The sequence below is a fragment of the Pituophis catenifer genome, unplaced genomic scaffold (assembly GCF_029215685.1).
Source record: "Pituophis catenifer annectens isolate HBS135680 unplaced genomic scaffold, rPitCat1.0.hap2 SCAF_1, whole genome shotgun sequence".
Lineage (NCBI taxonomy): Eukaryota > Metazoa > Chordata > Lepidosauria > Squamata > Colubridae > Pituophis > Pituophis catenifer.
In genome coordinates this window covers 81,727,288-81,743,018 of record NW_027256881.1, presented here as the reverse complement: position 1 = coordinate 81,743,018, position 15,731 = coordinate 81,727,288, and the positions used below count along the sequence as shown (strand labels likewise).

General features: G+C 37.6%; 1 protein-coding gene across 1 annotated transcript in view; it reads left to right on the top strand.

The window, feature by feature from the left end:
- Positions 1-5,463: 5,463 nt before the first annotated feature.
- CCDC170 (coiled-coil domain containing 170) overlaps positions 5,464-15,731 on the top strand; it is a 58,411-nt gene continuing 48,143 nt past the window's right edge. The window contains exon 1 of the mRNA XM_070951787.1: positions 5,464-5,621. Coding sequence (XP_070807888.1) covers positions 5,505-5,621 — 117 coding nt within the window. The 5' untranslated portion in view covers positions 5,464-5,504. The remainder of the gene's footprint in view (positions 5,622-15,731) is intronic.

Here is a 15,731-nt window from a genome sequence, read left to right as displayed (position 1 = left end):
GAAATATTCAGGTATACAAGTATTTAATTGCTATATATTATCTGTATATAATAGTCTTATAATATTGAAATACCGTAGTTCTTTTGCCACATGGAATCTAAATACGTGTAAATGAGTAAAACTATTACTCTCTATATCTGTGATGGCAAACCTATGGCACGTGTGCCCGAAGTGGCACACGGAGCCATGTCACCTGGCACGCACGGTGTCGCCCGTTCCTCTTCCGAGTTTCTGGCACGCATGCATATGTGACAATCAGCTAGCCTTTTTGCGTGCGGCAGTGCAGGAAACTGGAAGAGCTGGCCAGCTGATCGTCACGTGTGCAGGCGCGCCAGAAACCTGGAAGACTAGCTGGCATGTGCGCTGGAAACTGGAACTTCATTTTCGGGGGCGCACATGCAGCCTGGCCAGCTCTTCTTCCGGGTTGCGGCCGAGATGAGCGCACATGCTCCCTTTTTGGCACTCAGTACCGAAAAGGTTCGCCATCACTGCTCTATTCTGTTCATGCAGTAGGAATGCATATTTGTCTTTTTTTTAATCTAGAAAATTTGTCACATTATATTTGGATAGTCTAATATGGGCTTTCCACATTTTTCTTTTCAATTTTTTAAAAAACTGTATAACTTCCTTTTATTCTTTGTTACATATTTTTTTGCCACTGCAAGCTTTTTCATGTCAGTATTTCAAACAGAATTTTTCCTTAAATTTAAGCGCCATTGTTTCTAGATGACTTTCAGTGGTTAACATCTTTTCCGTTGCATGTAGGTGGATTTTTGATTCAGAAAAATTGAATGCTAGGTGAGTTTGATTTTATGTTGGTATTTATGCTGATGCAAAGTTTAATGGAAGCAAAAGCACGAAATTAATTTCTAATGAAATTGTGGTGGAGTTATTTTGCATATTTATTAGGTTACAATTTTGCAAAAGTACATACAAGCAATCTACAGTATGTCTTTTCAATTATCTGAGTATAAATTCTTTGTTTAATGGACAAAATAAATCTAACAAACAGAGGCTATATACCCTTTTCTCTCTCTGCCTTTTAGACATGAGTAGAGTTAAACCTACTCCATCATTTTATTTAATGCTATGTATCAGACCCAAACTGACCCTTCTTGCCTCTAGGTAAAGCCCTGTGCAATGCCATCTAAACCAAACAATAGAAGCTCATCATCTCAGCCCACAGGCAGCTTTACAAGGGAATTGTAACACAGAGAAACCCCAACCTTCCATCTTTTATCAGCTGATCACTTCAACATTCCATCTCCTTCATCAATGGACTTCCCCAGCTCTGCTGCCCTCCTGAAAGGCCCATTTTCCCCAGCAACAGAATGCCAAATATATTGACAAGGATCTGCCCAGAGGCTAGGAAATCAGGTTGCTAGGATTTTCCACCTTGTGGCCCTCAACATCTATAAAAATCTTCGCTTTTCCATCCTTCAGAGTCCTTCTTGTAAAGGTGGCACCCAATGATTGTTGTAACAAAACCTGGCTTTCTTCAATGTTGTGCACCTTCAGATTGAATCCACAAAATTTGCTCTAGTATTTAGTAAATGCTCAAGTTCTTTCTCTTCACTAGAAAAAAGAAAAGGAATTATATATTTTCTGCAGAAAATAATGCTTTCCTTTGTCTCGACAACAACTTGGTCTTTCAAAAGAACATCTCCGCAGAGTTGCTATGGTTATGTTTTCATGGAATTGGAAGGCAGAGTTTTTGAGGAACATTATTATTTCTAGACATATGCACAAAGACCCACATTAGAACAGACTTGAATACAACAAATATGAAGAAGAGATAAATATTCACAAAGTAAATTCTTCAAGATTCTGGCTTACCCACAAATGAACAGCATGTTAATACAGCTGTGTGCCTGAACTTCTGGTCAACAGGCGCACTTAAATTTTTTTTCCAACCCTGTCCATGCTTTGTTTACTTTATCACCTAAATTAGAAACACTGGTGTATGCCTCTTGGAACAAGATAAGATCTGAAGATAGTGTGTGACAGGGTTATATCCATTCATTAATGACCAGAATTCTGAAAAAAATTGTTTTACCATTCTCTGTAATTGTGACATTTTGTTTTTCTTTAATTTATTTTAAATATTTCTGTAAACAGGATTCTTCCTAAGTTTTGGGAAAAAGTAATAAATTCTGGGTGCTGGAATGTTTACTAGTCATCAGAAACATTTTTAATCTGCTTGTAACATCCTCTCCAAAGTTCTGGCAATCATCATACACTAGGCAAAGTGGTCCACAAGAGGAACAAAGGCTTTGTTTCATTGTTCTGACTTTATTAATAGGATGGATAGTTCTCCTTTTGGAAAGGAAATTAGCAGACTTTAAAAAGTCAGCTGAAATATATCTAACAGGGTCATGAAAATCCCACACTCCCTCTACTAGTAAATAATTAAAAAAAATAGTCTGTAGTGGAAATTTGCCAAAGTAGAAAATTGAAACTGCTTTCTAAGTTTCCACAAAAAAAGGATTAAAAGCTTATCTAAGATTTTTTTTTTTTTACTAAGTGCTCTGGATTTTACAAACTCTTACTAGTAGACTTTATAAGCTGAAAAATGATTTTTAAGGAAGATGACCTTCAGCAGTAATGCATTTCTTAGACTGCTTTCACATTTAACTTGTGTAATTACATTCACAAAGATGCTGATTTTTTATACAACTACAAGGGTCTTTTTTGGGTGAGTTTTTCACATGAGTAATTATGGAGCATATAAATAAACATTTTTTTAACATTTTTTTTTTTTACAAAAAACAATTCCATACTCTTAATGTCTTCTAAGTAGACAGCTAACTCATAAATTCTCATTTACAATTTCATTATTTTGAATTGTAGAAGCCAACAAAGACCAAAGAAGTGGAATATTTCAGAAACAAATAACTTGAATTAAAATAACTTTAAGAAATGCCCTTTTTTGTTCTTCGCACGAAAAGTATTGTTAAAATGTAATTTAGGACTTATATTGAAGAGGGCAAAGATTAGCAGCCACATTTAAGACCGTAAGTAGAATCTTCTTCAAGATTCTTGATGATTTCATCACTGCTTCCATGTAATTTTATTGGCAACAATATAAAAGTTATTTTCTATTGTCTTCAGAGTTTTGCTTTGTTTTACTTCCCAGACTAGCTCCAGATCTTTTACTTTCTGGTGCTCTCTCATTAAAGAAGAACCAATAGGGATGTGCAAAAGGCAGTCTTTAGGAAGAATGAATTTTATACACAACTACTAAGTCTACTCCTAATATGCTGTCAACTAGAAGGATGTTTAAAAATACAGCATGTGAAAAAAAATCTGTACTGAAAGTTGCTTTTTTAAAAACTTGCTTTTCTATTCAATGGGATTATGAGACAGCATATTGAATTTTGTATTAAGTAGAAAAAAACAACAATTGAAAACTTACATGGTTTTATTCCAAACTATTCAATTATATCCTTAAAAGAGCACTAAATAATATATACTAAAATGGGGGGGAGGCTTAACATAAAAGGAATGAGCAACATATTTCTCTACTTTTTTTTTTTTACAATGAACACAAATCAAATTCTAACCAACAATTTAAACTTAGAAGTATAGAATAGCTTTGCTTGAACTTGCCTTTTCACAAATAAAGCATCAATTCAAAGACTGAGAGGTGAGAGCTCACTAAACTAATATTTCAAATTGATACAAGTTTTTTTTTCCCAGGAGCTCATAATCACATTATTTTGCAGCAGTCCAAAGGCAAACAGTCCAAATAGACAAATTCTAATGTTTGGGAATATAATTCAACATCATGATGTCTTTAAACCTTAAGATCCTTAAACTGACTGGTGCACCATAGTAATAATACCTAACCGAAAAAGAATTACCAGTGGAAAGACTAGGACACACTAAAATAAAATTTATTACATTTCCAGCATAGGAAAGATAATAATCTTTCTTGAAAATCCATCCAGGAATTCAAAAATCTCCCAAAAGAATATTTTGAGCTACCTAGTTTTCAACTGTAAAAAGCCAATATGATTAATTTCAGCAACCACATGCAAGAAAAAGGATCTCCAAAACATTCTGAATCAGCCTTGTGATTTAGCATATCACAAATAGTGAAAAAACAGTGTGAATTGAGACTGCTACTATGTTTCACACCTCAGTAATATAAAAGGCACAATTAAGCCAAGCGGGGATATATTTGTACTATAAAAGCAACCCATCAGTACACTATTAGAAGCTAATGATTTTAAAAGATTATGAGGTAACACATTGAAAATCTCCTGGGAATAGAAAAGTTCCTCAAATGAACTGCTTCTCAGGATTGATATAACAAAAGGGAATAAAGGACAGATCAGTTACATTCTGTAGGCAAGATAGTCCAAAAACAAATTAATTCGACAAGCGTTGCCAGAGAACTCTGCATTGGTCACTATTTAGCTCCCTGCCCCACCTTCCTTTAAAGCAGGAGAGTCCAAATTTGTCAACTGTAAGTAAGACTTGTGGACTTCAACTCTCATAATTCCCCAGCTAGCCTCCTGGGGGAATTCTGGGAGTTGAAGTCCACAAGTCTTAACAGTTGTCAAGTTTGGGCACCGCTGCTTTAAAGACTCTTTTTTAAAGTAGTGAAAATTAGCATGCTCCAAAGTACTTTATTCATGGCCTTTTTAAATATTTACACATGGGGAAGGCTGAGCTTAAGGGGGGGGGAGGCAAGAAACAGTTCCACCAGATGGTTTGATTTCAGACCACAAAGCAATAAATAAATATCACCCCTTTTTGATTTTTGTTAAATGCATTTTATTGGCCAGGTCCAGTCAGAAAGGCTTTTTGCTAAAACCTTCTGAAAATCACTAATTTTCAAATACAGCTAGTATGTGTGTGTGTGTGTGTGTGTGTGTGTGTGTGTGTGTGTGTGTGTATGTATCTGTACGTATATTTTATATGTATACTGGTATGCATATGTACATGTACATGTTTATCTTTATGTTTAAAAGCAGACAATTCTTTTAAGGTGTAAAAATAAACAGTCAGCAAAAACCAAATAAATTCTTCTCTAGAATGGCTAGGATAAAAATATTCTTTAAAAATGCAGCTTTGGAAGGAATAGCGAAAACTATTCCTGATCGTTTTTTTTCCACATGCAACCCGTCTTTAAATTTTGCCGATCTCGTAATTTTTTAATGTGTTCTTAGCCTCCCCGAGTCTCATTTGCGAGACGGACAGCCCTACGAAAGACCACTTTCCAAAGGTGGATGGAAGGGAAAGCTCTCCCCAAAACACCACACAAAACCAAACATTAGGATCGCGCTCTTCCAAACGCGTCTCGCGAGAATCACCGAGAGGGCGGGTTTTCTTAATCGGCAGCCCCAGCTGTGTATCCCCAGGGCGGTTGACATAGAAACCCAGGTAGCCAAGCGAGCCTGGGTCTTAGGGACGCGCCCGGCTGGTTTATTCCCCGGGTCGTCCGAACGCCGAAGGAAAAGCAGCCCGATTTTCGCGCGCCATCGATCCGCGGGAGCATGAGAAGCGCTGGCAGTTCCCGTGCGGGCTCTGCCTGCTCCAGACTCATCGACGTGACCAGCAACGCACCGTTGCTGCGCTCGCCTGCCAGCGTCTCAGCCTCTTCCGAAGCGGAGGTATGCTCCTCGCTCAGGCTTGCATTCCCTAGATCCACATCTGCGGCGTGTCTGGAAGTCGAGCCGGGGGCAACTGGACTTCTTTTCTTGTGGGTTCGAAATAAGCAGCGAAACGTTTCGAATCCATAAAGAAAAAAAAAGGAGTCCACTCAACTTCCAGACGGCTCTACTTGGATGGCTAAGAATCTTCACCAAACACCTGCCAGGTAGTTTGGCCCAATGGATATTTTTCTAATATTTATTCGGGGCGCCCACTGGTAATTCTAATTCTTTCTGTGTAGCCACTGTGTTGCATCGAGCAATTTTCCTGATTGCTTATTTGTACCCTATGCCTATCATTAAGTATTGTGCCTTATGATTCTTGCTGAAGGTATCTTTTCTTTTATGTACACTGAGAGCCTATACACCAAGACAAATCCCTTGTGTGTCCAATCACACTTGGCCAATAAAAAAATTCTATTCCATTCCATTCCATTCCATTCCATTCCATAGCACTTACGACTTATATCCCGCTTCACAGTGCTTTACAGCCCTCTCTAATCGGGTTTACGAGTCAGCATATTGTCCCCAACACCTTCTTGATCTCTCTCTCTCTCCCCTCACCCCAGCCCCCCCGCCCCCCAAAAACCAAAAGTTCTGAATCTTCATTTGCCACTCAGAAGCCTGAAATCCATCTGGTGTCCCTTTCCTTCTTACTCTTTTTTTTTCTGAAACTGGATAGGGGAAAACTTGAATCTGTTTGCAAAATGTAAAGCCCGTATCTTGTTGAGATACAAAGCAGCATGTGGCTTATTTCCCAGATTTTAGCGGCTAAGAAGATCTGAACAGTATAGTTTTTTTAAAAAAATCTTCTGGTGAAAGTAACCATTACATCAAAATCTGATTTATTTTATATTTTTACAATTAGACAATTATTTCTTCATGATAGATGTTAACTACTACAGTTGCACAAGTAGCACTAATCCATCATGTCAGAATGATAGAACATGGTTACATAAACAGCCTTTTACAAAAAGCCACACTATTAAGCAGAATAGGGGATGTCTTACCTACTGAAATTCTTCAGCAGATAAAAAAGATTGACATCTAGTTAATATTAGAATTCATGCCCTAGAGGCCTCTCTGGGTTACACATATGCCTAGAAAAGAGACCTATGTTGAACATGTTGTGTTGAATCTAAGTTCCATCATCCATTATCCATGATGACTAGTGGATCATAGGAGTTGTAGTTTGGGACATTTGAAGGGTAACCATATTAAGAAGCCTGCTTTAGCCAATAAATGGATGGCGGGGGAATATTTTCACATATAGTGATAATTATCTAATTTGATCTATTGCTTTATGACAATAAGTACTCATAGAGTAGTTCATTGTTGCACTGGACTCAATACAGCAGCATGATATATATTTTTTTTCTTTGAAGTCTGTGGAAAGTGTTGCAATGCCAGGCTATATTTTACCAATATACACATTGTAAATCTTTACACATTTTCATAGGACTTTTAAGTCTTCCATCCACATTCTTCCTTCTTGGGAAGAAACCTGCATACACTTTATGATTACTTATGCCTTGTCAAACCTATAAGATTTTTGTATTTTTCTCAATCCCTTTCAACCTTAAGGAATAATTAGTTTTAGTTTTCTTTGACGTTGAACTTTTTGATCTTTTCTTAATCATCTCATGGCTCAAGAAGTTTCTCAGTATTGGCAGCTCCCAGGAGAGTAATCTTACTCAGATCTAAGAATATTTCTCAGACTTCAATCTGTAGATTCAGAATGTTTTTTCAGAAATTCCTGACATTATATCAAGAAATGAAAACTATGTGCTACATGTTAATTTTAAATATTAGTATGTATAATCATGTCATATATGTACCATACTTCAAATTAAAAAATATACTTAAAAAGTAAGGTTGCCCAGTAATAAATCAGATTCTACATTGAAAAACTCTGGAGGGTGGGCAAGATATCAAACTTCATTTTGGTCAAAGACCAGTATATGTTATTTAAGGTATTCAGCAGCCAACAAATACAAAGTGAGTGGGAAGTCAATGAAAATATCAGTTATATTCTAAAAACATATAAAGCGGGGTTGGATTCAATTGCTGGCAAATAATCATGTCATATTTGAAATAATTGGTCCCATCCAAACATAGCTTTGAGATAATAAGAAAAGCATTAGTATGTACCGGTAACATATATTTATTATTATTATTGTAAAGATTTACATACTATAGGTCTTATATTTTATCTCCAGATTGTATCAGCTGCTATGTGAGGAAATATTTTAAGTGTATTAAATTCATAAACTGCTCAACTCCATTATATGACTCTGGGCATCATGCAGCATTGTATACAATATTTAAAATAAAATGTTTTATTTATGTATTAGTTTATCCCACCTTTATTACTTTATAAGGTGGCAAACATACATAATATTCCTTCCTCCTCCTATTTTCCACACAACAAGAACCCTGAGAAGTGGGTTGAGCTGAGAAAAAGTGACTGGCCCAAAGTCACCCAATCGGCTTTCATGCTTAAGGTGAGATTGGAACTCAGAGTTTCCTGGTTTCTAGCATGGTGCCTTAACCCGTGAACCAACTGGCTCTTTGTTACAATTACTCTCAAATCATTTTATTTATTTATTTTTTCCTTATCATATTAAAAAGATTCTCATAATCAGTTTTGGAAGTTGGTGACCTAAATCCAGGGCAGTCAGAAGCCCTAGTATCTTTACTTCTAGGTTAGGATGTAGCCCCTGTATTATCCATCCATAAGAAGGAATGACGAAGCTGCCCAAAGGTGCTTTTCTAAAAGGCAACTGGACTTCCTTGATTTTTTTTCTCTTTGAAAACATTTCACTTCTCATCCAAGAAGCTTTTTTAGTTCTGAACTGAAGAAGCTTCTTGGATGAGAAGCGAAATGCTTTCAAAGAAAAAACAAAGACAGTTCAGTTGTCTTTTAGAAAAGCACCTTTGGGACAAACATGACCTGGATGATGGAGAATCTCCATAGAACGAAGAAGCTAATTAGTTACTTTTTAGTATAATTTGCTTCATTTAAATTTCAATAATTTGGGACAATAACGGCGATCCCAAATTCTGTGCTCTCCAACCACAGGATCTTTAGACTTATTGATCGGGGATTTATGGGAGATGTGGCCCAAAGTATTGGGCAACACAAGGTTAGGGAAAGCTCTTCTAATGAAAGTATTGGAAATAATGAAATTGCCTACGTTGTTTCTTAACGTTTCATTGTATGTACATCAATACTTTTAGGTTAAACATTCACTTCATAGGACACTATTTCAACAGCTGTGATACTTTGCATAATGCCCTAACAATTATAGTTTCAATTATATTTCGGTACAGTTTTATCTTTCGGCATTCAAGGACTGAGCTGTTTCTTATTAAACATAGCAAAGGGAGTACATTTATCTAAGATTTCTGGTTTTCTGCTCTTTATCTTTCCTTCACCCATGCTTTGATCTAAAGTTCAGAGAAACAGAGAGAGATTTTTGTTTAGTTTTCTCATGGGATCCTTCCAGGTCAGGGCCCTGAAATTAGGATGTTAAATGTAGGATAATGCATCAACTACTTGCAGATACAACTTCTATATAAATCTGAAAAAAAGTGGGGTAGGGATAGTCAACATAGTTGAAAAGTTTATTCCCTTTATCTAAATATTGCATTTTCCTCTATTTTTATAGGAAAAAAATACATTGTGAACGTGTTGAATGTTGATAATAAATGTGGTAACTTCCCTATTTTAAAAATAGTATTCCAGATACAGAAACGTGTTTATTTATTTGGCCTAATTCCAGTTTATGAAGGCATTGAAGAACTTCAATTGATTATATGTGACCTAACTTATATCATGATGCCACAGGTTCAGAATAGATACAATGCCTAATTGCTTATGTAGGAACGCTGTGGAAGACAATTAGTAATTCTGGCATTGAAAGTTGTATAATATAGCAGTTAATATGGATAATGTTTATGAGACTAGGTAATGCTTAGATGATGCAGTTTTGGGGGGAAAAAACCATGCATGTTTTTCATGCATCACCCCAACAATATAGTTCAGTATTTCTCAACCTCAGAAAGTTGAAGCCGTGTGGACTTCAACTTCCAGAATTCCCCAACCAGCATGATGGCTGGAGGATTCTGGGCTGAAGTCCACCTAGTTTCAAGTTCCTGAGATTGAGGTACACGGAGGTAACTTGTTTAATTACCTCAGTGCACTTTTAAGTTTTAACAGAATATTAAATAGAAATTCAACATGTATGCAACAAACTATTCCCTTTTGGGATAAGTAATATTATGCAAAAATGCAGAAAAGAAATAACAAATATTAACCCGGAGAAATTGAAGGCATGAGGTAAGAAAATGAAATATGGTTAAATCTGATTTTTTTCCTAACCACATTCAATTTATCTCTCCATAGTTTACTGTCCCTACAAACCATATACTGTTTTCAATCATTGCCTTTTGTTCTTTAAAAAAGAAAAACAGCAAAGAGGATTTTTCCTAGGGTTAAACACAGGGGTGAAATGCTCCTGGTTCGGATCGGATCGCCCGATCCGGTAGCAATGGCGGCGGGTGGTTCGGAGAACCGGTAGCAAAAATCCCTGCACGCCCCCCCATGCCCAGCTGAGCCGCACGATCATCAGAGGCTTTTTTTTTTACTTTTAGAAGCATTTTTTCTATAACCTCTTCCGACGAAAAAATGCTTTTAAAAGTAAAAAAAAAAAAAAAAGCCTCTGATGATCGTGCGGCTCAGCTGGGATTGTCAGAGGCTTTTCAAAGCATTTTTTTCTGCAATCTCTTGGCCGAAGAGGTGGTAAAAAAAATGCTTTGAAAAGTCTCTGACGATCCCAGCTGAGTTGCCTGATCAGCGGAGGCTTTTCAAAGCATTAGAAAAAATGCTTTGAAAAGTTTAAAAAAAAAAGTTGGCCATGCCCACCCAGTCACATTACCTCCCACCCCACCAAGCCACGCCCACAGAACCGGTAGTAACAAATTTTATATTTCACCCCTGGTTAAAGGTGGAAGAATCTCATTCATTGAAATAACATGTCTTATTTTTGGGGGGGGAAAAACTTTTTGGAATTGTATTATTTGCCATGATGCCTCCAGAAGCAACTAACATTACATCATTATCAGTACTGCCATCAAAACTAAGGATTGTATGATTGCTTATTGTAAGACTCTTAAAGGCATAGGAGCCAAACCAAGAAAACATCTTGGAATCATTTCTAATCCTCAATTTACAACAGTTCATTTCATGACTGTTTAAAGTTACAATGACACTGAAAAAGTGACTTTTGACCATTTTTCACACTTACAACCGTTGCAGCATCCCCATGACCGCATGATCAAGATTCAGATGCTTGGCAACTGACTCCCATTTATGATGGTTGCAGTATCCCAGGGTCATGTGATTACCTTTTGTGACCTTCTGACTAGCAAAGTCAATGGGGAAGCCTGATTCACTTATCCATCATGTCACTAATTTAACAACTGCAGTGATTCATTTAACAACTTTGGCAAGAAAGGTCTTAAAATGTGGCAAAACTCACTTAACAACAGTCTCACTTAGTAAGATAAATTTTTGGGCTCAATTATGGTTCTAAGTTGATGACTATATGTAAATGTCCCCATCATATCTTGAAGCTCACTTTTGGGAAAGAATGCGAAAGAAAAACACAGAATTCTTTTCATCATTGATTCCTTATGGCCCAGAGACCAGTGGTGAAATCCAATTTTTTTTACTACTGGTTTTGTGGGCGTTGCTTGGTGGGCATGGTGTGGCTTGGTGGGCGTGGCAGGGGAAGAATACTGCAAAATCTCCATTCCCACCCCACTCGGGGGCCAGCCAGAGGTGGTATTTGCTGGTTCTTTGAACTGCTGAAAATTTCCGCTACCGGTTCTCCAGAACCTGTCAGAACCTGCTGGATTTCACTCCTGCCAGAGACCACTTGTAATCTGCGGTCAAAATACCATAGATGATCTCTAACGTCTAAAGCCAGTTTTCTGAGATGAGTGGCCATATAAATTAAAATAAAATCTGGACTCAAAGATACTTTTTATATGGCCAGAATCTCAATTGATTGCCTATATTTCACAGGATTTTAGAGTCCTGGTCCAAAGTCCTACAAGAATCAGATGGGAATCTCATTGTCCCATTTGATCTGATAATCTTGCAAGATTGGGATCATTAAATTCAATCATGGTTTTATTTATTTAAAAAATATTGTATCCAGCAAAAGGAAAAGTGCCCCATCTCAAAAGGACATATGTATCTAGTTGTCTTCTGCTGCTTTATTGCCAACCTCTGGCTTGTGTGATGGTCCTTAAAAATTCTAGTGGACCAAGTTAAAAAAAAGGTAAATGAACTACCAAAACCATAGGTTTGTTGTTCATGGCTCAAAAATATTGTACAAATCTATATTAGGAAGTGAAGTGGGAGGGAACTATGCAGGGGTGGGTTCTAAATTTTTTTACTACCGGTTCTGTGGGCGTGGCTTATTTTGTGGATGTGGCTTGGAGGTCATGTGACTAGGTGGGCGTGGCTAGCTGGTCAGAGTCATTTCTGGAAGGTCCTCGCACTTACGACCAGTCCTCGCACTTACGACCCGACTCATTTGTTTGCTTTTAACACTGATCAGCTGTAGGACGGCCCTTTGAAGCCCCGCAGCAAGAGTTTAAACAGTTTTTTTCCCCTCTAGTCATCAGCTGAGACTCAGGAAGCAGCAATAGATTGGGGGTGGGACCAAATAAAAGGTAAGAATAACGTGGGGCGGGAGGGCGGGGGGGAGAACCAGTTCGGTGATGTCATATCGTCACCGCTACCGGCTCGGCCGAACCGGACCGAACTGGGAGGAACCCACCACTGGAATTATGTTTTAAAGCTGAGTACAAAAAGGATACATTAAGCACAGTGGGTAAAGAAGTATTAGGGAAGATTTAAAGCTGTATTCAAAATGTATATGTTATGAAAAACTATGTGAACCAAATTTCTAAAGCAGAATTCTCCAACCTTTCCAGCTTTGCGAACTGGGGGGAGGAGTGGGGATGGTTCTGTCGGAAGAAATGACCTTCTGGGTTCAGTTCCAAGTGGGGAAAAACATGGAGACTGCTTGGAAAGATGGTTTAATGGTGGACAGGATCACATGGTTTGAGTTCCTGAGCAGAAAAAGAGGCGAGATGCTGAGAGTTCCTGGGTTTTATGTCCTCTCTGAGCTTTAAACTTCCTGGGACACAGGAAGAGTATCCTGATTGGTTGTCAGACACCCAGGGGGTGGGGATCTTAACTAGCCTTGCTGGCTGATATAATCTTCCCAGGTACCATGTGGGGAGCTTCTGTTGCTAGATGGGTCCTTTGTGTTGCAGATGGGATGCTGAGGCAGATGTGCAAGAAGCAGATGTGTCTGCTTCTTGCACAAATGGAGCTGCTTGCGCTTGCTCGTCTGCAGCTTCTGTGGCCCAGTTCCAAATGGGCCATGGTCCGGGGGATTGGGGACCCCTGTTCTAAAGACTTTATGTTCCTTTAGGGGAAAAAAATGACAGAACAATAATACATACTGCACTGATACAGACTTACATTCATTAGCACATATTATAGCAGTAATAACAGTGATTTTATTCATTAATCATAACTAAATGCATAGACAGAGAATAAAATCACAATACAAATTATACTGATAATTTAAAGGTTTCTTTAAAAAAAAATTAACATTTTGGTGCTATACAAACATTAAATATTCTCAAGTATATCATTTTCTAAAGCTTTAACATATTGTGTGATTTAAACAAAACTTCTTTAATTTTATGTATATTTTAAAAATACGCATATTTAGTGATATATATATATTCTGTTACTTTCCTTTTTCATGCTGTTTTAAAATGATCGGGGATTTTTATTTATAGTGAAGGAATTATCAAAGATGCTGAATACTTTAAACAGCAGGTGGCACAATGGCCAACAGAAGGAGAGACCAGGGTTATGCTTCTAATGCAATCACTTCTTCTATCCTGGCTTAAAAAATATGGAACAGGACGGAAACAAAGGCAGAGTATTGAACAATTTATTAATTGTGTGTTTCAAACAGTGGTTTGAAAGAATTATGAAGGGAACTGAAATTTGATTTAAGCCCCTTTGGATAATGGGTAGAAAAGTTCCACAACTCTTTCAAACAAAACCACACTTCTTAGTTAGTTTACATGTGAATGGGTATGATTGTAACAACAACAGTACTCTTTCCTCTTTGGCCCTCAGCAATATGACTAAAAAGGTAAAGGTTCCCCTTGCACATATGTGCTAGTTGTTCCCGACTCTAGGGGGCGGTGCTCATCTTCATTTCAAAGCTGAAGAGCCAGCGCTGTCCGAAGACGTCTCCGTGGTCATGTGGCTGGCATGACTAAAAGCCAAAGGCGCACGGAACGCTGTTACCTTCCCACCAAAGGTGGTCCCCTTTTTTCTACTTGCATTTTTGCATGCTTTCGAACTGCTGGGCTGACAGAAGCTGGGACAAGAAACAGGAGCTCACCCTGTTATGCGGCACTAGGGATTCAAACCACTGAACTGCCAACCTTTCAATCGACAAGCTCAGTGTCTTAGCCACTGAGCCACTGCGTCCCTGAGCAATATGACTAGTTTCCTGTAATTAGGGAGAGGATGAAGGTGAAGTCAGGGAAATGGTAATCACAGCTTTGTGTTACCTGGAAGATTTACACACCGAAAGGTATACTTTGGCATAAAGCGATGAAATCGAAACCATTTCTTCAATGCTCCTTCCTTCCCGAAAAACCATTCCAATCAAAATTCAGGCAATGTCTATTCAGTAACATTTGCACAATCTAACCTTCTCAGGAAAAACTTGCACTTTGCTCTTTGGCTGACTAAAAGGCTAATTGCCGCATTGAATCCTGGCTATGGAGGGTGGGTGATGCTACTAACTTTCCAACTTCCACAACTAGGATCTTTAAAAAGCTGCCTTCCCAACTCAGGAACAACAATCAAATATTATAGCAAAAAGTTAAATTCCCAGCTTTGTGCTGAAGTTTTTGTACAATTTGAAGAGCACTTAAAAGATGAATCCTCCCCAACCCCATCTCCCTGCATTCAGTCAGGGTTGCACTGTTTATGCTTTCTTGTTAAGGTTAAATGAATAAATAAATCAAATTCTCCTCTGAAAACATTTTAAGCTAAATGTTAGGCAAATAGACAATGTAACAGTTGGGCAGACAACATGTTAAAAACTCATTTAGAAGACACAATGTTGATTCTTCTCACTTTCCTCTTTTCATAAATCCTTGCGTTATTTAAGGTAATTGGGCTCTCTGGGATAAGTGCTGCCAGAATAGAAACAAGTTCTCAGAATAGAAACAATATTCGGGATTTTGACACTGAAGAGTAAAGTGGGAGAACGGTACACACATTGAAATACTAGCCAAAACTCTGATTGCAATCAGCATAAAAAAGATCATACCGAGCACATATGTTGCGTATTTTGAACTACAAGCTAACTTCTATATGTTCTATTGCAGTTGAAAAAATAAAGCATGTATTTCTTTTCACTTAATAACTGTTGAACAGTCATAAATAACCAAAACAGCAATAATAATCTGGGTTTTATTTTTATGTTGCATTTGATATGTGACTCACTCATAGAATCGGGGGAGTCATTTAAATGAGGGTGATGCAGTATTTCTGATTCAAAGAAAAAAAGATGCCCTAATATAAGTCATAGTAATAAGAAATAAAGCTCAGCAGCAAGCTATACAATTCTGATTGGAACATACATTATATGTATTGCTCTAAAATAATTCTTCCAACTTTAGTGATCACCAAAGCTGTGAATGTTGGCATATTCGCTTCTGAAGCATATCAAACATTAAGCTGCACTGCAGCCTAATCAAACTTTCCCTCTTGCAGTCAGTATTGAAAATAGTGAACAGGAATTCTGATTAATAATACTAGAAGGAAAAAACAAGTTAATAATATTTCAAGGGAATACTTCCAGATAAAGCAGATGTGTACAGACAACATTTAAGATACCAAACCCAGTTCTTCAGAGAGTACAGCACAACCATCTTTTGGGGGCT